A 26,493-nucleotide genomic window follows, 5' to 3' on the forward strand; every position below is an offset into this window, starting at 1 on the left:
GTACACAGTGAAAAGTTTGATGACATACTTTTGCGGAAGCCTTGCATGTGCTTAATACAATGACGATGGGCAACTTCTAATTTTCTCATGTCATTTGCCGAGTGCTGATTCCACATTTCACATCCATATAACGCCTTTGGAAGGATTTCACACTGGTATATTGTCCTCAATGTTATAGCACTGATCTTTTCACGACATATGCCACTACTACGAATGCCAAAGTAAGCCCCTTTTAGTTTAATAAACGCTTCGCGCATTGATTCTGTGGCAGAGAGATGTTCATCACATACAACACCCAGGTGCATGTATTTACCAACGGTGGAAACTAAATTCTGACCAAGTGAAAATGTTTGCTGTGGTCTGGTAATGCTACTTGAGAAATTACACACAACGACTGAGCATTTACCTGGGTTGTAAAAATACCGCCACCGTCTAGAATAGTCCCAACAGATGTCTAGCATGTTATCCAGTCCCGTTTTAGAAAAAGACACCAAGATCATGTCGTACACCACTGTCGGGGAGCACATCCTCAGGTCATGGATGCAAAGACCATTGCCACTATTTTCCAGTTCTTTGATTAATCCGTCTATGAAAAGGAGGTACATTAACGGTGAACTTTTCCCGCCCTGTCTGGTGCCTTGTAAAACTGGAAATTCCTTCGAGTAGAGTCCTTGATATCTTACACGGCTAGTCACATTTGAATACATATTTTGAAACGCAACCAAGGTATTACGGTCAATTACTGTGGATGATGTATCTCTGTCACGCTCCTTGTGTAGCTGAATAAGCTTGAATAAAAGACCGTCGATCCAGACACGGTCAAAGGCCTGTCTACTGTCCAAAAAACAAAGGTACACTGTTGACATGTTTTCTTTAGCAAAGTGGAGACATTCCCGAAGTGAAAATGACGTCATGATACACCCAAGATGATCCTGAAATCCACCTTGCTGTCTGTTCAGCTTATGAATAATAGAGTCCTTACATCGACTTAGCAGTACTAATTCGTAAAGTTTGAGTATTGTAGAAGACAACGTGATAGCGCGAAAGTTATTGGAGTCGTCTTTTGACTTTTTCCCGCCCTTATGGAGTGTAATTATTTCACCACGTTTCATCAAATCAGGAATACATCCTAGACGCAACAGCATTTTTATCTGCTTGTTGTACTTGTTACTGATTAATTATAAAAAAAGAAATTGAAATCTTCCTTTGTGTTTATTTACAAATGTATACACTACTAAATGTAAGACAAAAATTAGACCCGTTGGTCCCATGTTCTGTAATAGTAACTTGTAATCTTTAAAGGATAGTTGGGTTCTGAATAAATAATGTAATTTATACAATGAAATGTACACACAATATTGTAAGGTTACATTGGTGCTCAAAACTGATGCATGCTTTTATCTGTATGCCTTAAATGATGACCAAATATGATTAAATAATGATTAATAATCGTTAATGATCGGTTTCATAAACCGATTATAGATAGTATTCGATTCCTAACACTAGTATATACCATATATCGACCTGTCAAGTTTATGCACATAGTTCACAAACAAAAAAAAGGCAAATAAATAAAGAAAACGCATTAATGACAACAACAAAACACAAACTAAACAGATAATTCTTTAACAGAAGAACAGTACAAGGGATATTTTATATAAGGTTAGCATTGGGCATTACAGGGCACTGAAAGCTACCAACCATACTCTGTCCTCGAGGCGTTGACAGCGTTTCGGGTGCAATTACTCACCAAATCGATCGTGTGAAATATACCGATATTGTCTTTTTTTCATCAACATTTTCTTACTTTTATACAACAAATTATCAACATGTATCAATATTTCGAAAACTACTTATGTACATCTTCACTTCTTAGCGTTGATGCAACTCGTACAGATGTTCATACATTACACCGCCTTCCATCGCACTTAAGCTGCAATCGTTGGGAATAATAACGCGATTGGCTGAAAAGGCCTTCTTGACAGCCTTCTGTACGAGATCAATCTCGGCAATATCCCCAACTAACAGAAGAATAGCATCCCTGGAAACAGCTTTATTCGTTAAAACTGTCCGGATGTTGCTGATCATTGTGTCAATACATAATTGAAATAAACCATTCCAAACGACGGACTCTATTCTAAGTTTGTGGTTAACGACATTAACTAGATCTGCATACGTTGTGGTTTTTATTGCATCTGAAAGCCGTGATTTTGTACACTTTTCAAAACATGACAACAACGATGTGGGAAGAACGATGACAATCTGTTGACCTTCACACCGACTGACTCTTCTTTTACGACGCAAACGTTCTTGAAAATCCATAAACTCGACCGGATCGTCTGAGCGAAACTTTGACCACACCTCTGATCCGACAATCTCCACAAAAAAGTTATCAAAGGCGGCATCAACGCTACCTCTTCCGCAAGTCAAGTCATTGTAAGCTAAGATCTCGTGTAGTGCTTCTTCCCTCCCGCGTTGATAAACAGTTATATGCACAGTTTCTACAAAAAGTAAAATGTAAGGTATGATTCTTTGGATGTGCTCTACCAGTTGGTTTGATATTAATATTAAGTAAACAGTGGAAGTCTTTGTCGTATTTATGTGACTCGGTTATTTTGTTAAATAAATGCGATTATGTTTCTACATTCTGTCCATTATTCAAGAGACGAGATAATTCGTACCTTTGGCCTCAACAACGACAATGTTCGTTCCTAGTACATTCAAACACCTTTGGTCCTCATCGTCCATGTGTTCAGCGTAAACGATAGAAGCAATTGCTGCATTCACAGTCGCAAGGTTGGCCGCCGGAAGACCCGCCTGTAACAAAAATATTTATTGAATGCGTATAGAAAAAAACTAGAAACAAATATGTAATAAAATTATATGAACCATATGATCCATAAAGCATTTTGCTTAGCATTTGTTCCGTACCCATCAGGTTTCGCAATATATTGAAGGTTTTCGACTTAAGATGTTTAAGGAATTTCAAGATTTTCGGACATTTTGAAACTGCAGTAATGCATCGTTATTTCATGCTAAATCGTTGGTAGGAGTGATGCTCCGCCTAAATGCAACAAAAAAACTCCAACACTTTATGGTTAACGTTTGAACCGGTCATATGGCACTAAAGCAGGAGTTCATTCCCATCTAACAATTGTGATATAAAACTAAAACGTAACAAATTAAAAAAAATATGGTTTTAATAAATGGAGGTTCGCTAGGAGGTTATACACAGAAACACGCATTAAAGTATTAAACCTTTACCAGTATTTAGGAGCCTACCCTTGCAATGACATAAACGCAAGTAATCCTTTCACGGCAGGAACGAAACGAAGCTACAATAATTTGCCAGTTCAAAAAAACAGTATGGCTACTTTAACCATTCAAATTCCTTCAAGGTACTTAATTATATTGTGTTGCCAGTTTTATGTTACCCATCTGATATTTTGGAAATTTAATATTTCGATCGTATTGAAAACATTTATCTTATTCTGCCCGCTTATTGCATGCCTCAACAGAAATGTCGCTAATTTGCACTGTGCACAATGTGTTCATTTTATGTCAAGACACCTGAAGTATTGAATATTAACTGCAATGTTAAATGATAATAGATACCCCATTAGTGGTATATACTATTATATGTTTAAATTACATAATGAATCAGGGAGACTGACATGGACAACACTGATTATGAACATGTTGTACGAGAATGATTTCGGTTATGTAAGTAACTGTATATCAATCTCGAGTAAAGACTGTGCATGGCAACGTATTTAAGAATGTATAAATACCTCGCATAAAGCTACCAATTTCAAATATTTTAAATATATATATTCCAAAATTATGTATATATATATATATATATATATATATACACACATATATATATATATTCATTACTTTAATGTCATTTTTGAATGATTTGTCCATGACTTTCTTATTAACAAATCTTAATGAACAATATTAGTTTCAACGAACAATTATTCTACAATTACAGCTGCTAAGAAAGACGTATACATAAACAACATTGCAAATACATATTTGAATACATTATTACTCTCTAAAGAATAAGTAAATACAAGTATACAAATATTGGAATATGTTTCATAAATCAATTAATATTGCTTATGCCACGCTTCACCACAAAATAGATCATATGACACATGTAAACGCCCTGGCTAGCGTCCAGGGGCGACTTGCCCCTCGACAACTGGTATCTGGTGTCAATGTAGATACAGACACCGTGGTAACATCGGATCATCCTTGGCAAATGATCTAATGCAAAGCATGTCCCGGAACTCTGCGATCGTCTGTAGCGCCGGGGAATACTAACCCTGTCATCGCCTATATTTCCGCGGTAGCATGTACTCTGATTAATGGTGCAGCTTGTGCCGTTTAAACTTAGTCCAGAAACCCAGTTAATGTAAACAGTGGCCTGAGGCCACAGTTATTTTTACTCTGTGTTTCATATAGACACTGACCTGGCTTTTCACTTTAAAACAGTTCCAATTGAAAAACAAGTAACTGGCTGCTGTAGAACAATCCAAGACTTAATTAAATCACAAGAAAACATAGAGTTGACCAACACAGTGTCTCACAAAGTTGAGTAGTTATACATGACCCTGAGGTCAAGACGGAATAAGACTACAAACAACCAATTTACATAGTTCCAGTACAGGCAATGATTTTTCCAATTATTACACTGATCAGTTTTTGCAGCACAGTGTCAAATTATGTTAAGATTTATGCAAAATGGCCACCCGTTTCTTCTCCTTCATCCAACTTAAATATAAGATTGATATTTGAACAACTCTTCTTTCTATATTTCCATCCGGATCAACGGGGGACAGGTAACGGTAAACTTTTTATTGATTTAAGTGTAAAAAGGTATGTTTCTTCATGATATTTTTAACAAGCATGCAGCATTGAATACAATATCGTTTCTATAGCCCCAGAAAGAGTTGACTGGTACTTCGCATTTACGTAATCTTGTCAAATTAACTATTAAAATGTTGTAACTTATCCTATGAATTAAGGTGAAACTTAGCTTGAGTAGCAATGACTGAAACAATGAGATAGGAAAACTTGTTTTTTAGGCAAATAGCTGATTGCCTAAATATTGGAAAGACGCGGAAGAGATGAGGTAAGTTGCCTAATATGGCGGTGGTATTTTATGATAAAACAAGTCTATGCAACATCTTTGAACACATAACACCGCTTCCGTGGGACAATTGTCAGAATCCCTTCGGTAATCGGGTTATGATTATAGTAATTAAACAAAATTATTAAAGGGCTTGTACGCTTATAGTATACGCATACAACGATTACGTATGTTTGGTTTAGAGTAACAGTGCACACTGATAAGTTAATTAAGGTTGCGAAATACTTTTTTACTGTTCGTTAAGCAAATAGCTATAGCCTAAATGTTATTTTTATCAAAGAAAGTCACCATTATCATCACTGTGCAAAATTCCTCAAAATGTATTTTATCACATTTTTTTAAGATGTATAACATTACATGTGATCAAATGGGACTAAGTTAGTAAATTAGTTCAAAGTACCTGCATTGCCGCATCTTTCATGAAATTAAATCCATGGTTACAAAATTCTTCCGGAACAATGAGTATCCACATTATATCGCTCATTCCAATTCCTAACTTGAAGAGGTTTAACTTTTCCATAAAATGATCTTTGAGACATTGAATTACGTTTTGATAAACCTGTGAAACACTAACACTTTTTACATTTCGTTCGTCAGAAAGTGATTGTTCCTGAAAATGAAAATAAATATATGACTTACAATTCATTGTCCTATCGAGCTTTGACAAAGGATCATATTTATTTCAAATGCTCTACGCATAAACGATAATTATATGAAAAAACCTAATAAACAAATACTAGTTAATATACAGACACACACTAAAGGGATTTTCCTACAGATTGGCAAATATACATCAGCATCTTTTTTGACAAATGTATTCCTAAGACAAATGCAAGTATCAACAAATTGAAGTAGTAGTAACACTAAAAGCAGCAGTAGCATCAGCAGTATCACATGACAATATTGTAAATTTAAACGACCTTTTACAATACTTAGTATATGTACACACCTTTACATTTCTAGTAGGTTTTAAGCGAAACAGGTAACAGTCGTCACGTCCTTGCTGTAGCATCCCTACGTAGCTGTCTTCTGCCTTCCATCCAAAATGCATAAGTTGCATTGATTGATCCAATAACACAGCAGTCGGTTGGTACTTACTAACTTCCCTGCCCTCGGAAGCCCAAATAGAACTAGAAGTTCTTCCCGAAGTATCTGGAACAACATATAAGCTTGATTTAAAATTCCAAGCAAAATATTGTGATGAGTGCACGATGTGACTCCAAACCTTTCTGACATATACTTTTAAATACTGTTTTTACCTGTTCACCAGCAGCTATCTTTGGTATTTAAAAGCAATATGCGTTTCATAGTTGGGTTAATTTTTGTCTTTACGGATATTGTTTGACAAACAGGTTTTTGTATAGTTGAGGGATTTATCTGAAATCAGTATATGCGAGGATCTCTTCGTGGTAACTTCGAATCGCAGTTTTATTTTTTCGCAAAGGTCGTTTTTTTCCACAATGCGGCCATCTGTTTTGATAGAAAAAATGATGGACGACCGTCTAAAAGTCTCTTTGCAAGAACACTGAACATCTATGAATGCTGATATCATCCAGGTGCGCACCGTTGAGAAACTTTTATTTCCAATCAGTTAAAAAATGCTTGAAGTATTTTGAATGTTCCATCTTTCAAACGGAAATCAAATGAGGAATAGAACAAGCAGTATGCAACAGTTAGTGTTGCTTTACAGGAGGTAGCATACATGTTTAAAAGTAACAAGGTTTACGAGTCTCGATGTAAGATTGTCGAAATGAGTATGTTTATGAAAGTTTAACGAAGTTATATGATATTCAGATGTAAAGTTACGTATATAATAGAAAGTTATCGGGTAATTTCATAAAGTCCCAGTTATTTGTCCGAGGTATTGGCCTGACCCCGAATACAGCTGACATAGGACAATTTACTGGCCAATATGAAATCACATAATTAACGATAATTTAATAAATTAACTAGTACGTATGATACGACATTTTGATCAATAACAAGGAAGAAGAGCATTGTCAAACATTTATTTTGGAATTACATTAATGGAGTTTAAAACCAATGCAACAGAAATACTTTCTTACTTCAGATATATTTCATTGACTATGATAGTAAAAGGACAGTATTGATATAATTGATTTAATGTACCTGTAAATGATCATGTTGGCATACGGCGGTTGTATGTGCATTAAGGAAGTATGAAATTAGCATAGTAACGATCTTCAAGCAAGCTGGACTGTCTCATCCGATGAGGTAAAGTAATCCGCTCGAAACATGTTTCAGCTCATCTTATTCATAACAAAAAGCTATACCGGAACAACTAAATTTAAATTAAAGTAAGTTTCAACAGATTGGGTACAAACACTTTCATTTAGAGCAAGTGGTGCCATGTCAGTCAGCTTATGTGTCTGAAAGTCTGAAAGACAGACATGCTCGTTCAAAGAACGAGACGGCGAAAAGATGGCTATGTTGAAGACTCATGAGTAATCATGCCTTTAGTTACACGGGTACTTCGTTTATGATTATTAGGCATAAGCATTATATTTAAATAGTTTTTTTCATCAGCTATACTTTGTATTTTCTATAAGCGTTACTCGCAAATCCACAACATTGTATTATAATTATGAGTTTTGACTCTGTATACGACTTGGTTGCGTAGGCCTTGTAAATAGCCTTATAGAAAGTCACTTTGATATTTTATAATGATCAATTGGGAAGTTTAGATGGGGAACCATTTCAGTGATCAAAAACACCTGAATTGTTAAGTTTTTTTTGTTTATTTTGTTTTTCAATTTATTAATGCCTGCAAGCGATTGGAATGTCAATTTGTTGTAGGCGGAGACTACTTTATCCTACCAGATTTAATTTTGTTTAAAAATGAACAATGCTATTTTGACGTCCTGGAAGTTGGCAGCCTAGCAGCCTGGCAGTGTAAATTAGGAGAATGGCAGCATAGCAGCGTTGCTGCGTGTAGTAAACAGTCCAGCAGCATGACAGCCTCGCAGCGTTAATTAGCAGCATGGCTATGTTTAGATGTAAAGTGTCATTTTTAGAATACCTATGACATTATTACATTATTTAATCATCTCTATTGATCTATTCGATGTAGTGTACTGTTCAGGGATAAAGTTGAATAAGTATCATTTTCAGTTTCCTTTTAATCTTTTGAAAGAAACTCGTATACATGTAGTTTACTTCAATGATTTCAATCCGCCAAAGTATTAATTTTTAATGGTACAAAACATCAATTTGTTACAGTTTTAAATAACTTGTGTAACGACACTGCTGTTCCATTATGCATTATATCTCTTATAGTTTCACCGCAAAAAAAAACAACAACAATAATACAAACAGTTATTGTCCAAGTTAACTTTATATAGGAACGTGGAAAATCTTTGAAAACAAAGTATTGAATTGTTTTTAAACAGGTTTGCTTTGGGTTCAACTAAAAACTAACTATCTGCATGGGTACTCATTATATGTATAAGTATATGCAATATCAATGCAATTGTTCTGTGCCTTCCGTTTCCCATTTTATAGCTTTTGAGAAAAAACTAAATAAGCGAATCAGGCCTCCCTAATCGAAATACCAATATGTTAAACATGACATTAGTATCTCGTGGTTTGAGCAGATTGCTCACTGATGAACACTTTTCCTTCATGATCCTTGCGATCTTACCTTTATATGGAAGTCTAAACTTGTATCCACTTTTTTCGCAAATCTCCATACAGCAAACGATTGATGATACGGAGTCTTTGTTTCTTCTGCAAAACAATATTAATGAAAAATAACAAAGCGCGTGACGTAGATGAATGGAACGTCATGTGACGAAAGCATTTAATGTATACATTTCTCACAAAATAATTTGTTTTTTTTGTTTATTAGCATTTTAAATAGGGTTATTGTAATCCTGATATTTCTGAAAATCACTACAATTTTACTACAACTGCAAATTTGTTTCAAGTAAGCATCATAAAGTTTCAACTCAGATTTCAGTTAAAAATGAAGGGATGACTACCCCCGCACGTCGCTTTGGCAATTGTTTCAGGCTTAACAACAAACGAGCGTAAACTCTTTTGCGGTCTTGATAATCTTATATATTGTACGCAGCACTCATTGGTATAAACAACAATAAATCGAATATGGTAAAAATTGATACATATAGATTGACCTATACAACTAGTTACACTTTAGGACCGAATGTCCAAATATGAAAGAGTCGACATGTATTCAAGGGAAAATATCATTACAAATCGTCGAAATGGCTTAAACGGAGGGGTTGTAATGCTTTTTTATAAGTAGGTGGGATCGATATTTTCATCGATATTTTCAGATGGGTAGATATTGAAATCTCTTAAATTAAAAGTTCGAAATGTCGAGGGTTGCAATGGATTAATCAAGGGTCGAAATATCCGACAGACGAAGTAACTGCGAGGAAATTGGGCGGAGCTCCACGTATGACTTAGAACTGGCTTTATTTTATTATGATTAAGGCCACTACTTTTATATAAATTGGTTTACAAAACCGGCGGGTCTAATTTTCCGAAAAGTACAAAAAAAAATAAAAAATGAATTTCACTTTTTTTTTCAAGATTATTTTCCCGACCGTATTAAAGAAAAACGAACAGATAAAAGTACGAATGCAGTAGATCTCGACTGGTTTGTTGTTCCGTAGCCGTATTCGCCGATTTATAGTAATAACATGTGAGCCAGTCAAATGTTATGGCAGCGCCGTTGACAATGGCGAAATTGACGATAGCAGTCATTCTTTGTATGAAATAATTAAGTTAAATATGCAGGAGTTGTGAAAATAACAATAGCAAAATACATTGGCAAATTTAACAGCCGACACAAACAATAACTGTCACGTGATTGTTGTTTTTCCCCGCAAATTTAGGTCATGAAAATATTGTTGTTTATAGATGAAAAATAAGTGGCAGCGGCTGCCATCGAATAAGTAGACACAAATATCTGTAAATTATGTGTGAGAAAATTATTTTATAACATTTTATGGTTAAAAATCAAATAACAGTGCACTTAGTGTGAGTGGTGAAATCGAAAGTAAAATTTCTAAGTTGACACCGGTGATCTAGTTTCACAAGTTCGGTCGGTTGTGTTTATGGATTTTAAATCACAAACTGGTTTGGAAATACTTGTCATTGAGTCAATGTAAAGCTTGTGTTTATTCTAGATTACATGTTTATTCATGTTTGGGTTAATAGTAGAGTAAAAACAATGAAAGAGTTGAACACATGTGTCAATGCCATTTACTAATGCCAGGAGTTGTGTGCAAAACATTAAGATAAAACAACACGGAAAACTATTTTGAAGTCCATTTTAATTTGTTATGAACTTGATATTTCACTTTAAATGAGATTTGTTGTTGTAACCAAGGAATTCTCTTTAAAATGAAAAATAAACAATCATGAAGTATAGATGCCCTGTGAACGCATGATACACAAAATGGCGGAGTTGGGAGAAGATGAAAATATCCGATAACTAATTATGGATTTCACTGTTACTATCATTGGTACATTAAGTTAAGTCACATGCTAGATTTATTATTTTGCTATGTGATTTTTATGTACTGATGTGGTAATTTGCTGCAAGATTTGAATTTGAAATGGATTTGCTGAACATCGCATGGTAAATATCCCGGTCCGAAAATATCCGGACATAGCATGGATTGGGTTACACACAACTAGGACCCCGCATGGTAAAGGTTATTAAAACTCAAATCTAGGTCTAGTTTGGTTTTTAGTTTTTCAGGAATTGTTTGCACAATATTAAAGCACAATGTCTTCATACAATATTACTTCCTTATTTACAAAATTGGAAATTATTTCACTTTATTGACATTTTCCAATATTGAAATAACTGAAACAATGCTTAGAAAATGTAATGTATTGTCTTAATACAGTGCAATTCTTGTGTATTTTAAAGCGTTAAATTTGCCTTCCCTTTTTTCCAATTTAATATTGGTCAGTTTTTAAGTGTTCTGCATTCACTTTTGCTTTAGCATACCCTTTAAGCTAAACAAATATCCTGCTGAGTAATATTCAATGTATCTCAGTGTAGTTTATACATGTAAACATGTTTTATAGTCAATTTCATTGATGTTTTATATGCACAGTATGTAAGTTTTAAACTGTGTGTTTAATTAGAACTTTGAAACTTTGAGTGTATTAAAACATGCATTAATAGCAGTTTAAAAATTTAAAATGTCAAGTAAATTATATCAATTTTCAATGTTTTTATGTTGTTCTCTGATTTTCACCCTTTAAGAGTATGTTTTGTGACTTTTTTCCTTTTTTTTTTTTCGACCACCCGGTGGATTTTTCCAAAAATTCTTGTAAACCAAAAAATAAAAAAGAAGTGGCCTAAAGCATACACTTACAAATCTAAATTCAATGTCTTTCAAAAGTACATTGATGTTATTGTTTGTTCTTCCCCTTTCGATTCAGCACATTAAGTAAACTTGTATATTTCCTTGTCAATTGTCTATTAAAAGTATCTAACTCGAAAGCGTTTAAAAGCGTTTTATGTAAAAAGGGAAAATGACAACATTAGAAATGACTGCGCATTCTTCTCGCAAGTACGGAAAACAGTTTTTAAAAGACTTGGTCTACCACCCGACAAATATAACATGATAACAACGCACATACACGTCGACATTTTCAATACCATATATGATAAATGTACATCATATTCGATCCAAATTTCAGCACAGGATACCCTCCATAGAAACAGGTTGCTCTATAACCCCCATATGGCCATAACAGTTATTTTTGAGTCGAAGGGCACGCACACCAACAATAAACTCGTCGGGTGCACAATGTGACAGGCACACCATTACACTTCAAATAAAACATATTTATAAAACTTCAACAAAAATTGCCCGCATATACTGTAACAAAACAATTTATACCGCTGCACAAAAACAAAAACAAAAGAAGACAGAAAAAAATAATTGTCACTACACTTACATTATTTTATAGTATTTCCCGTTTGTCGTATATTGTCTGTTGAAATCAGAATGAATGTTAAAACATACTTTAGACTTTAAATGTCTTTAATAGTTCATTAAAGGGGCTGTACTCCGTATGATGAAATTGCGAAAAAATTGAAAATTGTCGGAAACTGACATAAACTTGTTATCGATGTGTACAATGCATTCAAACTCACTAACTGAAGCACCACATCGTTTACAATTAATTTAATTTTTCGCATTTTTCCATTTAAAAAGATTACTTGGTATGTCTACCAAGTATAATTTATTCCTTATGCGTGATTGGCTAGTCGATGTTATCACGTGATATTACCAAGTTAAGTATATAGCTTAAATATTCTGACAGTTTAGGGTGAGCCTTCGTAGCACAGTGGATACAACGCAATTTTGGCGACAGAAGTTCGAACCCATCTCCGACACGATTTATTTCTACATGTTGGTATTTTTTTGATAATTATTTTATCAGAGAGTAGAACATTTTATTAAATAATTGTCCTGAATTTTGGAAAAAAACTTTTTTTGGTGCCAATCTGGTGTACAGCCCCTTTAATACGTGCACACTCCGGTATTTGCCAAACACTATCTGCACGCAACGGGGCGTGTAATATGATTTCCAATGACTAGTTTGCAATCCTATGACCGAGAAATGCATTTGAAACCCACTGAGTTTATTTCGATATTCATGGGCAACACACGCCAAAGCGAAGAGGATGCGATTGTTCAATCTCTTTTGAAATGATTTTACTGAATATATACGTTATCGTGGTTCACAATACATAGTTCCATGTTAACGGATAAAAATGAGTAATGGATTAAATTTCGTGTGTGACAAATAAGTATGCAAAGGGTTTTCAGCGTTCCGATTGTTAAAACATTCGACCCACATTTGGACAGCAACGTTGCTTTTCGTGTTTAAAGTCATGAAACATATTTCGTTGTATACGAGCGTTTATTCAGCACCTTGTAAACCGAGATGCATAACAAATTTAACACGAGGAAAGAAACGGAAAACGAATATAACTGTAATACCGCATTACAAAAACAGAACCCAAAACAAATGTATAAGCCACGTTTCCTTTTCAAAGACACATATTTAGGGAAGAGAAACCAAATACTTCAAGAGAAAAAATAATAGTTAACAAGATTGCGACAATTGTAAATTACATGTGCATTTAAAATACAAACGAAATTATCAGTGACGACTTGTCGAAATAATAAAAAGTAATAAATAAATTTAAGTAAAAGTACTTACTTTACATTACCTTTTAAGGTTTTTGAAACCATTCTAATTTACAGAAATGTGTGCCATGTGCATGCATGACAAAAATCAATATGAGGTGAAGATAATTACAGAAATAGATTCGTAAATATCAAAGTCAAATACATAAAATTTCTCCTAGTAATGAGAAGTGTCGCAAGCGTTCGAAAACGGGTCACGTTTAGCGAGAAGAAAAACACCAGAAAAAAAGACCTCGCTCTTACAAATGTCATAGGTAATACCTTTTGTAATTTCATCATCCAAGCAGAAAGTGTTTTATAATCAAGGAGGTGCGTGATTGGTCACAAAAGTTTACTTTTGCAGTATCTTTGTCATTCCATCATTTTATTTCACCGATAAAGGAGTGCGTTTCAAGCTTTTGTAGCTTCTAATAGGTCAATCATTTATTATGTTGTTTAACCAAGTAATTGTTCTCGCACCGTTCCAAGGTTGTCACTGTATATCGATGTTCTTGAGTCGTTACAAGTTGTTAACTTCCCTTTTTTCGATTCTTTTTGTAGATTTTAGTACGAGTATTATGTGTTTGTCTTCCAACTAAACATACTTAATCTATATTACTCAACAACCAGAACTATCTATTCATTTCCAAACCGAACCAGTGACAAACTATCTCTATACGCAAATAAGCTCTACCAACAATATAACAAATAACCATCCCCTAGTAAAACAAAACAAAGCAGGGTTTAAAATGTCGAACATTTAGGTGTTAAACACAAGAAGTGACATATGCAACCGTCATGGTCACAGTTTAAGTTGGAAACCTCCGAGTGTGAATGCGGAATCCGGTAGCAACGTTTATTTTCATTGGTCCGGTAAATGGCGACAAAGACTTTGTGCAAGAATGTGAAATCCTGACAAAACCGCTTTTGGGAACCTTTGTAACAGAAGTTCTTGTGACGGCGTTTACGTGCAAAGTGGCATTGCAAAGTCAGTGCTATTCAAAGCAAATAGCATCCATACTAACTAAGTCCAACCCTAATATTAAACTCCTCTTTCGCTTATTTTATTTGCGGAGAGTTCAATACTAAATGCCTTTGAAACTCTCTAGTATTTTAGCATATTTTGTATAAAAAACATTAACAGTACGCATGTACATCGTGCAAAAGAAACCCTTTTCTTACTAGTAATATATACAAATTCAACACATGTTTTAGACGTATTCTACACACGTATGATAGCATTCACTTCCTTTGGCTATGAATAAGTTCAATTAATGGCATATAAAAGCTGTGATTGTCATTATGACGACAATTAGAGAATAAAGACTAGCTGTGATAACATACCGCGCATTATATATTTTATTTTTAGAAAGACAAAACTTTGAACCTTACAACACTTTTAGATGGACACAAATTTCCTATTTGGTTAAAAAATGTCTCATTTTTTTAATTCTGACCATTGGTCATTTTCTATTATAGTCACCAAACTTAAAAAAGACCCACCGCTATCAGGTCAGGTTTGTTCTTAAAATAATTGATAAAAGGTAAAGTAATGATGATTTCTTTGAAAATACAATATTGGTATTAGTAGATAACTTTAATAATTCAGTAAGAGAGAAAATGCCCCGCAACTAGTAGCCAGAGTTTTTAGAAAGTTGACTTGAATTCTGAGTTTTGGCTTCAGAAAATATTCAAAGAGTTTTTTTCAGGAAGAACAGGCCGCGTCTGCATGTCATGTGTATTTTTTTACAGATCAGATTTGTGAACATTATTGCCAATTGATTTTATTTTGACTTATTAATTTTGTGCGTACTTTTGTGTTCCTTTCCGTTACCATAGAAACAAGAACTTTATATGGAAAAGCTTTGAGCAATTGTGATAGAAGCTCAAATAGTGAAAACAATAGCTCACCCTTGAGCATTACTTCCTCATGCAACATGAATAGTTAAATATATTGGTTAGTAAACTTACGGTTTCCAAACAAAGTCTCTTTTTTCCATCTTGAACGATGTTCCGACACTAAAATATAAAATTAATTTAAGTAATTATTTACCAATTCAATAAGACGTGCTTAAATATAAGCTCCAAGTGGACCACTTTTCAAAATCTTTTCAAAGTTTTATAGTGCAATGCTATGAGTATTCAAATTTGAGCTTTATCTCATAACGAGAATTATTTATATACATGGATGTTAGTATGTTGCGTGAAATAAGGCTGACGAAAAGACAACAAGTGCAAAGGGATGATAAATCTTAACAAAAAGTGTAAACACAAGGTGGCTGCAAATCATGGCTTTGTAACAACTACAATATGTCTATAGAACATATTGTTGAAGATTGTAAATAATTGTATCAGTAATGTATCAAAATGCAAACATTTGGAACTACGGTTTGGAGTCAAACTTTACTCCTTAAGAATAGTATGTACAAAGTTTGCATAGTAGCCCCATACGCTGAACAAATATTTTAACCACACTAAAATGACAAATGGCTGAGACAACATGTTAACTGACTAACAACGGACTAACAGACAGACGGTGGGACAGAATAAATACCTCCTCCTGATTAATGGATATCTACTAGTATATTCCAAAATGTCCTACAATAACCTTTACTGACTTAAAAATTACCGGAAACTATCAGAATCGCTTCCAAGCTGTGCCTCTTGAGATGCAATGTTTATTCTTTGGAGCTCATCACGTTCCTGCTGAAGCTGCTTTATTTGATTTACATATGTTTCAGTTGCCTTGCTCAACGTCTCATTTTTCTTAGCAAGGCATCTGTTGTCGTTTTTCATGCTGTCGACAAGCTGGTCGTTTGCTGTGACACTGACAGAAAGAACGCAACATTTTAGAGTAACATTCTGTAGAGGATATTCTTTTTACTTATCAACAAAATAACTAATATATGGAACTTCAGCAAGTATTTCTGATCATATATATAAATGGTGTTCCTGTTATAACACATAACTAACCGCTCTGCAAGTTGAGCTATTTCCCGCTCGTGAACTCCTATTTCCGTTAGAAGCGTTTCTTTTTCCCTCTCCAGACAAACGTTTGCCTCTTCTATTGACTTGATACTTCTGTTTTTTCTTAAAGGTCTGAAAACGACAAAAAAAATCAAAGTGTTTCATATTTTAAGAAATAAATAAAAAGACATCTAGTATGTATTGAATAATTAAAGTATAAAATAATATTATATGTATTGAGATGGAAGCCGTGACCTTCCGTACACCGAAGCGAACGCTAAACCACTATTAAGACGATGCTATCTCTACTACAACAGCAAGAATACTTCCAGAAGTAAAAGAATGAAAAGGGTTGAAAAAATGCACGCGCGAAGATTTATGTTTCCGTAAAAACCAAAACTGATATGAGAACGCTGCATGTAGCGTTGGTAAACCAAAACAGGTAATAACAAGTTCTCAGCCGTAAAAAGAGACGAAGGTTGTATTGTGTTAGATTAGTTGGTTGAACTATTTATTCTATGGCGCAGTGATACATTGAGTTTTAGATATGCAATACGCATTGGAACAGGAATTGAAACTGGTAAATGTGTATCCGTGCTAACGCAATGAAAACAACATATCACAGTGTACGCTCGAAGTGTTAAACAAATACTCTTGCAATGTTGATTAATTTTCTGAAAGTTAGTGTCGTAAATAATGAAGGATTCTATCTTTGCTAAAATATCATCTGATCGCAGTTATTCTATTGAGCCATAAGTTGAGTGTTTAAACTAGTAGGATGTACAGGAAGTTGTTACCTTTTAAGTGTTTGATGAAACCGAACATTGGCATAAAGCAAATAGTAATTCTGATGTTTTAAACGGTTTAATGAGACAAGTTGTGATGCATTAATCCATTTCTACATTAAACAATAGATGATTGTCAAACGTTATAAACTGGAGCACTGCATTGATTAAAATAGTTTTAAGTAAAAATGCAGTGAATACAGATAGTGGCACAACGTATTCATGATAGTGAAAACAAATATTGCAAACTTTGAACTGCCGTCAAACTTTTCATAAGCCGATTGACTATGACCTTGATCCAAAATAGAGGTCATATTCATTAGTAGTAACCTACCAGTGAAGTTTTATTTACCTACGTCCAAGCCATTCTCGTGTATTTGCAGAAAATATATTAATAAGACTAATACTGAAGTTTCATGATCATAGGTCAAACCATTTTCGAGTTATGGTGTGGACAAACTGTCCATAAGACTGCTGGCTGTGACCTCAAACTCTCAGAAAACTTACCACTGAAGTTTCATTATCCTAGTTCAAATTGGTTTTGAGTGAAAGCATGGATAATACTTTATACACCGACCAAGCATCCAACCAACCGACCGACATTTGCAAACCTACATGCTATTAAGATAATCGGAATATTAACTAAGTTCAGATACAAGCTGACACATGTCAGGAACAACTGACAGGGAATGATAAGCAAACATTCTTTCAAAGTAATACCTAAATGTGTGATAAAGATATTTTCACATAATGTGTTATGCATAGGCCATAAGTAACAAGCCCTATTTGTTACCGTTCTCCTGATTCGTCACTTCCGCTATAGATGGCGTCAGTAGCAGAACACTTTTCTTCAAGGGACCTCACTCTTTCTTTTAGTACATCTATCTCACTTTCAAGTTTCTCAATTCTATCACGCAGACGATGTCGTTCCTTCTCCAGGTCTGCAATTGTTTTCTCAAGTGCTTCGCATTTTTCACTGAAAATATAGGCACATACAAAAAACTATTGGTACGTGTATTCACCCGTTTTGGAGTGTTTTCTTTTTTTTCGTCGATTCATTTTCTCCCATACCGCAACCATAACAAGCAGACCGAGTAAACCGTGCTATAAATATCATGCGGATCAATACCAATGCTATTTACTTATACGTGCGCTCTCTTTACAATGTCACATACCACATGCCTGTCGGTTGTATACACATAGAGAGGCATGATGTATTAATGAAATCATTATTTATATTGGCCAATTGCCAATGTTACGTCCATAAACATGTAATTCCCATGTTCCTTTAATGTGGCTGTGAACGAGAAGATTAATGACTCTTTTAATCTAGGACAAATATTATCCGGGGATGTACGTGAAGTTAGCGGCCTAGCGGCCTAGCGGCGTGAAGTTAGCGGCCTAGCGGCCTAGCGGCGTGAAGTTAGCGGCCTGGCGGCCTAGCGGCCTGGCGGCGTGAAGTTGGCGGCCTAGCGGCCTAGCGGCCTGGCGGCCTAATTATTTTTTCTATGTCCAAGCAATTGTTAATGCGGTTTTTTTTTAAAACAATGATAAATCAAGGTTTTTTATTCATATAGTTACATAGCGGCCTTAAATTGTTATCTATTCAGAATATTTTTCTTTACCTTTTATTCTAAAACAATTTAAAATTAACTGTTTTATGCACAAATTATCACTCTGAAGCGTTTTTCAACTTTTTTTCAAAAAAGTCGATCAAGCACTTCAGCGGCCTAGCGGCCTAGCGGCGTGAAGTTGGCGGCCTGGCGGCCTAGCGGCCTAGCGGCCTAAACTGGTATCCTATTTCAAACCATGTATACATGCATTTTCTTCTAAAACAATGACATATTAGCTGTTTTATGCACAAATTAACACTTTGAAGCTATTAGCGATTATCAACATTTTTTTTAAAGCGTCGATTAAGTAGTCAGCTATTTCAAAGCATTACACATGCCTGATCTTCTAAAACAATAATATATTTACTGTTTTATGCACAAATTATCACTCTAAAGCGTTTTTTATTTTATTTTTTCAAAAAAGTTCATCGAGCACTTCAGCGGCCTAGCGGACTAGCGGCGTGAAGTTAGCGGCCTGGTGGCCTAGCGGCCTAGCGGCCTAGCGGCCTAAAATGGTTTCCTATTTCAAACCATGTATACATGCATTTTCTTCTAAAACAATGACATATTAACTGTTTTATGCACAAATTAACACTTTGAAGCTATTAGCGATTATCAACAGGTTTTTTTCAAAAGTGTCGATAAAGCAGTCAGCTATTTCAAAGCATTAAACATGCCTGTTCTTCTAAAACAATGATGTATTTACTGTTTTTATGCACAAATTATCACTCTGAACGTTTTTCAATTCTTTTCCAAAAAAAGTCGATCGAGCAATTCAGCGGCCTAGCGGCCTAGCGGCCTTGCGGCGTGAAGTTAGCGGCCTGGCGGCCTAGCGGCCTAGCGGCCTAGCGGCCTAGCGGCCTAAAATGGTTTCCGATTTCAAACCATGTATACATGCATTTTCTTCTTAAACAATGACATATTAACTGTTTGGATGCACAAATTAACACTTTGAAGCTATTAGCGATAATCAACATATTTTTTTTTTCAAAAAGTCGATTGAGCAGTCAGCTATTTCAAAGCATTAAACATGGCTGATCTTCTAAAACAATGATGTATTTGCTGTTTTTATGCACAAATTATCACTCTTAAGCGTTTTTTTGTTTTTTTCAAAAAAGTCGATCGAGCACTTCAGCGGCCTAGCGGCCTAGCGGCCTAGCGGCCTAGCGGCGTGAAGTTAGCGGCCTGGCGGCCTAGCGGCCTAAAATTGTTTCCTATTTCAAACCATGTATACATGCATTTTCTTTTAAAACAATGATATATTAACTGTTTTTTATGCACAAATTAACACTTTGAAGCTATTAGCGATGATCAACAGGTTTTTTTTTTCAAAAGTGTCGATAAAGCAGTCAGCTATTTCAAAGCATTAAACATGCCTGTTCTTCTAAAACAATGATGTATTTACTGTTTTTATGCACAAATTATTACTCTGAACGTTTTTCAATTCTTTTCCAAAAAAGTCGATCGAGCAATTCAGCGGCCTAGCGGCCTAGCGGCCTTGCGGGGTGAAGTTAGCGGCCTGGCGGCCTAGCGGCCTAGCGGCCTAGCGGCCTAAAATGGTTTCCGATTTCAAACCATGTATACATGCATTTTCTTCTTAAACAATGAAATATTAACTGTTTGGATGCACAAATTAACACTTTGAAGCTATTAGCGATAATCAACATATTTTTTTTTTCAAAAAGTCGATTGAGCAGTCAGCTATTTCAAAGCATTAAACATGGCTGATCTTCTAAAACAATGATGTATTTACTGTTTTTATGCACAAATTATCACTCTTAACCGTTTTTTTTGTTTTTTTGTTTTTTTTTCAAAAAAGTTGATCGAGCACTTCAGCGGCCTAGCGGCCTAGCGGCCTAGCGGCGTGAAGTTAGCGGCCTGGCGGCCTAGCGGCCTAAAATTGTTTCCTATTTCAAACCATGTATACATGCATTTTCTTCTAAAACAATGACATATTAACTGTTTTTTATGCACAAATTAACACTTTGAAGCTATTAGCGATGATCAACAGGTTTTTTTTTCAAAAGTGTCGATAAAGCAGTCAGCTATTTCAAAGCATTAAACATGCCTATTCTTCTAAAACAATGATGTATTTACTGTTTTTATGCACAAATTATCACTCTGAAGCGTTTTTCAATTCTTTTCCAAAAAAGTCGATCGAGCACTTCAGCGGCCTAGCGGCGTGAAGTTAGCGGCCTGGCGGGCTAGCGGCCTAGCGGCCTAAAATTGTTTCCTATTTCAAACCATGTATACATGCATTTTCTTTTAAAACAATGATATATTATCTGTTTTTATGCACAAATTAACACTTTGAAGCTATTAGCGATTTTTTCAAAAGTGTCGATAAAGCAGTCAGTTATTTCAAAGCATTAAACATGCCTATTCTTCTAAAACAATGATGTATTTACTGTTTTTATGCACAAATTATCACTCTAAAGCGTTTTTCAATTCTTTTCCAAAAAAGTCGATCGAGCACTTCAGCGGCCTAGCGGCCTAGCGGCGTGAAGTTAGCGGCCTGGCGGCCTAGCGGCCTAGCAGCCTAAAATGGCATCCTATTTCAAAGCATGTATACATGCATTGTTTTCTAAAACAATGATATATAATCTGTTTTAAGCAAACACTATCACTCTGAGGCGATTATCAACCTTTTTTTCAAAAAGTCGAACAAGCAGTCAGCTTTTCAAAGCATGTGAACATGCCTATCCTTCTCAAAAATATGTTGATAATCGCCTCAGAGTGATAGTCTGTGCATAAAAACAGTTAACATATCATTTTTTTAGAAGAAAATGCATGTATAAATGCTTTGAAATAGGAGAGCATTTTAGGCCGCCAGGCCGCTAGGCCGCTAACTTCACGCCGCTAGGCCGCTAGGCCGCTGAAGTTCTCGATCAAATTTTTTTGAAAAAAAAAAAAAAAAAAAAAACGCTTTAGAGTGATAATTTGTGCATAAAAACAGCAAATACATCATCGTTTTAGAAGATCAGCCATGTTTAATGCTTTGAAATAGTTGACTGCTCAATCGACTTTTTTGAAAAAAAAAAAATATGTTGATCATTGCTAATAGCTTCAAAGTGTTAATTTGTGCATTCAAACAGTTAATATTTCATTGTTTAAGAAGAAAATGCATGTAAACATGCTTTGAAATAGGAAACCATTTTAGGCCGCTAGGCCGCTAGGCCGCCAGGCCGCTAACTTCATGCCGCTAGGCCGATAGGCCGCTAGGCCGCTAGGCCGCTAGGCCGCTGAAGTGCTCGATCGACTTTTTTGGAAAAGAATTGAAAAACGCTTCAGAGTGATAATTTGTGCATAAAAACAGTAAATACATCATTGTTTTAGAAGAATAGGCATGTTTAATGCTTTGAAATAGCTGACTGCTTTATCGACACTTTTGAAAAAACAAAACTGTTGATAATCGCTAATAGCTTCAAAGTGTTAATTTGTGCATAAAAACAGTTAATATGTCATTGTTTTAGAAGAAAATGCATGTATACATGGTTTGAAATAGGAAACAATTTTAGGCCGCTAGGCCGCTAGACCGCCAGGCCGCTAACTTTACGCCGCTAGGCCGCTAGGCCGCTAGGCCGCTGAAGTGCTCGATGAACTTTTTTGAAAAAAAAATAAAAAACGCTTTAGAGTGATAATTTGTGCATAAAAACAGTAAATATATCATTGTTTTAGAAGATCAGGCATGTTTAATGATTTGAAATAGCTGACTGCTTAATCAACGCTTTAAAAAAAAAATGTTGATAATCGCTAATAGCTTCAAAGTGTTAATTTGTGCATAAAAATAGCTAAGATGTCATTGTTTTAGAAGAAAATGCATGTATTCATGCTTTGAAATAGGATACCATTTTAGGCCGCTAGGCCGCTAGGCCGCCAGGCCGCTAACTTCACGCCGCTAGGCCGCTAGGCCGCTGAAGTGCTCGATCGACTTTTTTGAAAAAAAGTTGAAAAACGCTTCAGAGTGATATTATGTGCATAAAACAGTCAATTTAAAATTGTTTTAGAATAAAAGATAAAGAAAGATATTCTGAATAGATAAAAATTTAAGGCCGCTATGTAACTATATGAATAAAAAACCTTGATTTATCATTGTTTTAAAAAAAAACGCATTAACAATTGCTTGGACATAGAAAAATTAATTAGGCCGCTAGGCCGCTAGCCCGCCAACTTCACGCCGCCAGGCCGCTAGGCCGCCAGGCCGCTAACTTCACGCCGCTAGGCCGCTTGGCCGTTAACTTCACGCCGTTAGCCCGCTAGGCCGCTAGGCCGCTAACTTCACGTACATTCTACGGGGACATATTTTGACAAACTTGAAGTTGTGCTCTTAAGGATCCGTCTCGACACGATGATAAAACGTGCTATTTTTTAAGGAATTCCTAAGCAACGTGCTAATTGTCACATAATTATATAATGGTCACTTCACAATCTAACATGTTTCAGGTGAGTTCAGCACGAATGCTATAAACAACTTCTGAATAATACAAACACTACAGTATTGATTTACCTTTTCTGTTTACTAAGTTCCTTATTTTCGTCAACAAGTTCTTTTTTTTCTTCTTGTAAGCTGTTTATATCGTCTTCAGCTCTCGATAATTTTCCGAGTGTGTCAACCAAGAGGGCATTCGTTTTAATTATCTGTTCGTTAATGTCGAGAGCACCGTTCTTTGCCCCATCTCTCTCCTTCCGACCACCAGGTCTAGACATTTTTACACCTGTAACCAATATCGCCAATAACAAAACACGTCGTTTTCAGTCAAATACGAACACTGCACATCATATTTAAACTTTAGAGAAGTGAATGAAATATGATCGTCAAGGAACGTATTACCTTGATTAGCAAATATCAGTTCGATCATCTCAGGTGTAATAAGCTCGGTTGTATAAACCAGACAATGATATCGGTATTGCGACGAGAGAAAACTCAATATGTTATGGTAAAATGATATGAGGCTATTGTGCCTACGCTATTTAAGCATTTGTGAAAATGGTTCCGCTGGATTGATTTTATAAGCCCTAATTAGATATATCATTTAGTTGGTGTTTATGTTAAGGTATTTGTATTATTATTAACCAATAATATAGGTTTTGGGACGTAGTTGTTTCCCTTGTCTACGATAGCTAGAGTATGCAGCTCGCATCGATTTCTTCTATTTTAGTATCATAATCGGTTCCTGCTACCTCCGCGAGAAAATGGCTCTGTGGTGACAATGATTGCTAATTTTAGGGCACTGGTTTAAACTTGTTTGTATTTACAACAAATGTAAAAGAAGTTATTACATCATCGTAATTAATAAAAATCCATAAAAGAAGACAAACTCACTCTTCGACAACACGGTCGACTTTATTTAGTACGCATAAGGTAAAACAACTAAGTAAAACCAAATAAGCAACGCCTTTACTGTATATATTCTGTATCATTTTTAGGTAACAATAGGTATATAACATAAAGTGGTGGCTGCTATTCCCACAGGGCGGGAACAATAGCCAGACTAGAGACGTGACCAAAATTGTAGTCCGTACTGTAAACAAGCTACATTTGCCATGCTGGGTTTAAAATATGCAACTGCGCAGCCCAATTTCTATTTCTAAATGATGCCACTGCAGCGGTATGTTGATAGCAAATTGATCATGCAGTACCAGGTGATATGGATCAACATTGACAACACTGTCCATGGCACACCCAGTGGAATCACTGAGTTAACCCAGGTCAAGTCCACATTGACATTGACTGCTACAAAGAAGTCACAGGTTTGAGACCAATGTAATTAGACTCTGCAAAAAATGCAGACCAATGTAATTAGACTCTGCAAAAATGCGGATCCCTTACAGTTATTGTCCATCTGTCTTTCTTTATTTGAATGTGTTTCAAACGGGACAAATAATAGTTTGACCTGCAGCGGGCGGGTGGCGTCCAGTATGTTGTCCAATCATCGCCAAATTTGATCAGAATGTGCATGGGCGTAATACCTCCATGAGACCGTTCGATTACCAGCCATATCGCTCGAAACACTCGAGGGTAATCGTCCTTTGATTATAGAAATTACCTAAAATTAGTATTATCTGATCAATAACTTAAAAAGCCAGAAAAGGTATGGGCATAATATCTCGGACAAGTTTGTAACAATCCTTTTAGCATGAGAGTGATCGCTAAATACTTAATTAAATAAATTAACTAAAATCGATCTTGTCCAATCATCAAAAAGTTTGTCAGAAATGTTTATGCGTAAAATTTCGGTAAGGTTCGACAACCAGCCATGTCGCCATAGTCACTCCAGAGTTATGACAAAAACTGTATTTACAGTGTCCGCTCACTAACAACCAGTTATCACCAAACTTGGTGTCCAGGACAGAGCGAGCTTATTTTTCGACCGTTTGAGCTTTTGTTTTCTTAATAAATTTTGATCCGTTTAAGATATCAGCTTTAAACTTTACAAGTCTGTTTAGAGTAACAAAACGTTCTTTCATGGCAAGTTGTAACTCAAACTTAAACCTTGTCAGAGTCATGGGTAAAATAATTGTTGACCATAACGCTGTGACCGATATTCCCAAAGTTCATTTGATTTGAGTTATGTTTTAGAAAAACGGTATTGATGCTAACTACGCTAAGGAAAATATCTAAGTGTATTGGATACACACATTAACTTTTTTATTATTCACATCATCTTCATTTATCTTAACACTCCGTTTGATCACTTGTTAACATGTAAAATGTAATTAAAAAATGAAACAGCGAGAACTTGATCTAAATGCAACATTGAACTGCAACCCCCATGGTTGCAAAGTCTCCTTGTTGACTATTAACATGTCCCTGTCAATGAACTATCATTCGGGGTCCTTGTCATATACTTTGATGGCCTAAGTTCAAGGCTAATTACAAATAGGATTATAAATACTTTTCATCTGCTTCTAAGTTTAGTTCCCAAAATATACTGTACTTTTTAGGCTACATTACGTAATCTCATTCATACACAAGAACATAAGATCGTATAAGTGCTCCTTATTTCAAAAATATCATTGTTCATATTTCATGTTTTATAGCACCGAGCTATACAGAACAAATGGGAACAGACAACTTTGCTTGTTACTCAAGCTTTTTCGACCCTCCTTCGCTCATAACGTTCCTGTTGAATCAAGTCTGATACGCTTTGAAACTTAACACATTTATCATCAAAGCCATATTCATTGAAAATGTAAATATGTAATCAAAACATGCAATAAACAACCAAATTCAACTTCTGTTATACAGGATGGTTTCAAGACAGACCAACTAATTCAGCTGCCAAGTTCACCATCTTCAAATGGGCATCATGGCTGAGGGTGTCTAAGACATGACAGAGGGCATTCGGTACCAAATTTACCTGGGTTTTCACAACATTCCTGTTCTGGCACAATTCAGACGGCATATTTATACATTTAGAAATATAGTGAAGCTTGACCTACTTTCGAGTTTGTTCTGTTTTGGATTGGGGATATTATAATTAAATAAGTTGAGGATGGAACGAATTCTAGAAATCAAGCGCGAAAATTTCTTCAAGATGAAAATAATTGCCGCGAATAGAATCTGTTATTTCCGGTCCATTACACATTGGTGACACGAGGCACAGGTATTTTCTAGACCAAACATTCTTGACAAGGGCAGGCCAGCTTGTGAAATTCATGAGGCATTTCTTTACTTAAGGTACGGCACAAACAACTGCACAAGACAGCAAAACAGTTATAAACTATCTGCCATGGTACCTTCAGTTGTAAATGAA

At 35.4% G+C, this 26,493-nt stretch overlaps 1 protein-coding gene across 1 annotated transcript; it reads right to left on the reverse strand.

The window, feature by feature from the left end:
• Positions 1-1,199: 1,199 nt before the first annotated feature.
• On the reverse strand, positions 1,200-23,642 carry LOC128203378 (uncharacterized). Its single transcript, XM_052904784.1, has 10 exons — positions 23,244-23,642; positions 17,917-18,099; positions 16,345-16,470; positions 16,001-16,198; positions 15,343-15,390; positions 8,823-8,908; positions 6,111-6,313; positions 5,562-5,771; positions 2,682-2,817; positions 1,200-2,501 (listed from the first exon to the last, which is right to left on the reverse strand). The coding sequence occupies exons 1-10, from the start codon at positions 23,441-23,443 to the stop codon at positions 1,873-1,875; spliced, it is 2,019 nt and encodes a 672-aa protein (XP_052760744.1). The 5' UTR covers positions 23,444-23,642; the 3' UTR covers positions 1,200-1,872.
• Positions 23,643-26,493: the final 2,851 nt, after the last annotated feature.

This window comes from Mya arenaria, chromosome 9 (genome assembly GCF_026914265.1).
Source record: "Mya arenaria isolate MELC-2E11 chromosome 9, ASM2691426v1".
In the NCBI taxonomy this organism is placed as follows: domain Eukaryota; kingdom Metazoa; phylum Mollusca; class Bivalvia; order Myida; family Myidae; genus Mya; species Mya arenaria.

Bases quoted from the DNA above. Each gene is read 5' to 3' on its own strand.
- LOC128203378 (XM_052904784.1), bottom strand. From the start codon at position 23,443: ATGTCTAGACCTGGTGGTCGGAAGGAGAGAGATGGGGCAAAGAACGGT. The intron at 8,909-15,342 runs GTAAGTTTACTA...ATTGTTTTGCAG, and splicing joins AGAGACTTTGTTTGGAAACC to AAGAAACAAAGACTCCGTAT. The intron at 2,502-2,681 runs GTACGAATTATC...TACTTTTTGTAG, and splicing joins TGTCGTTGTTGAGGCCAAAG to AAACTGTGCATATAACTGTT.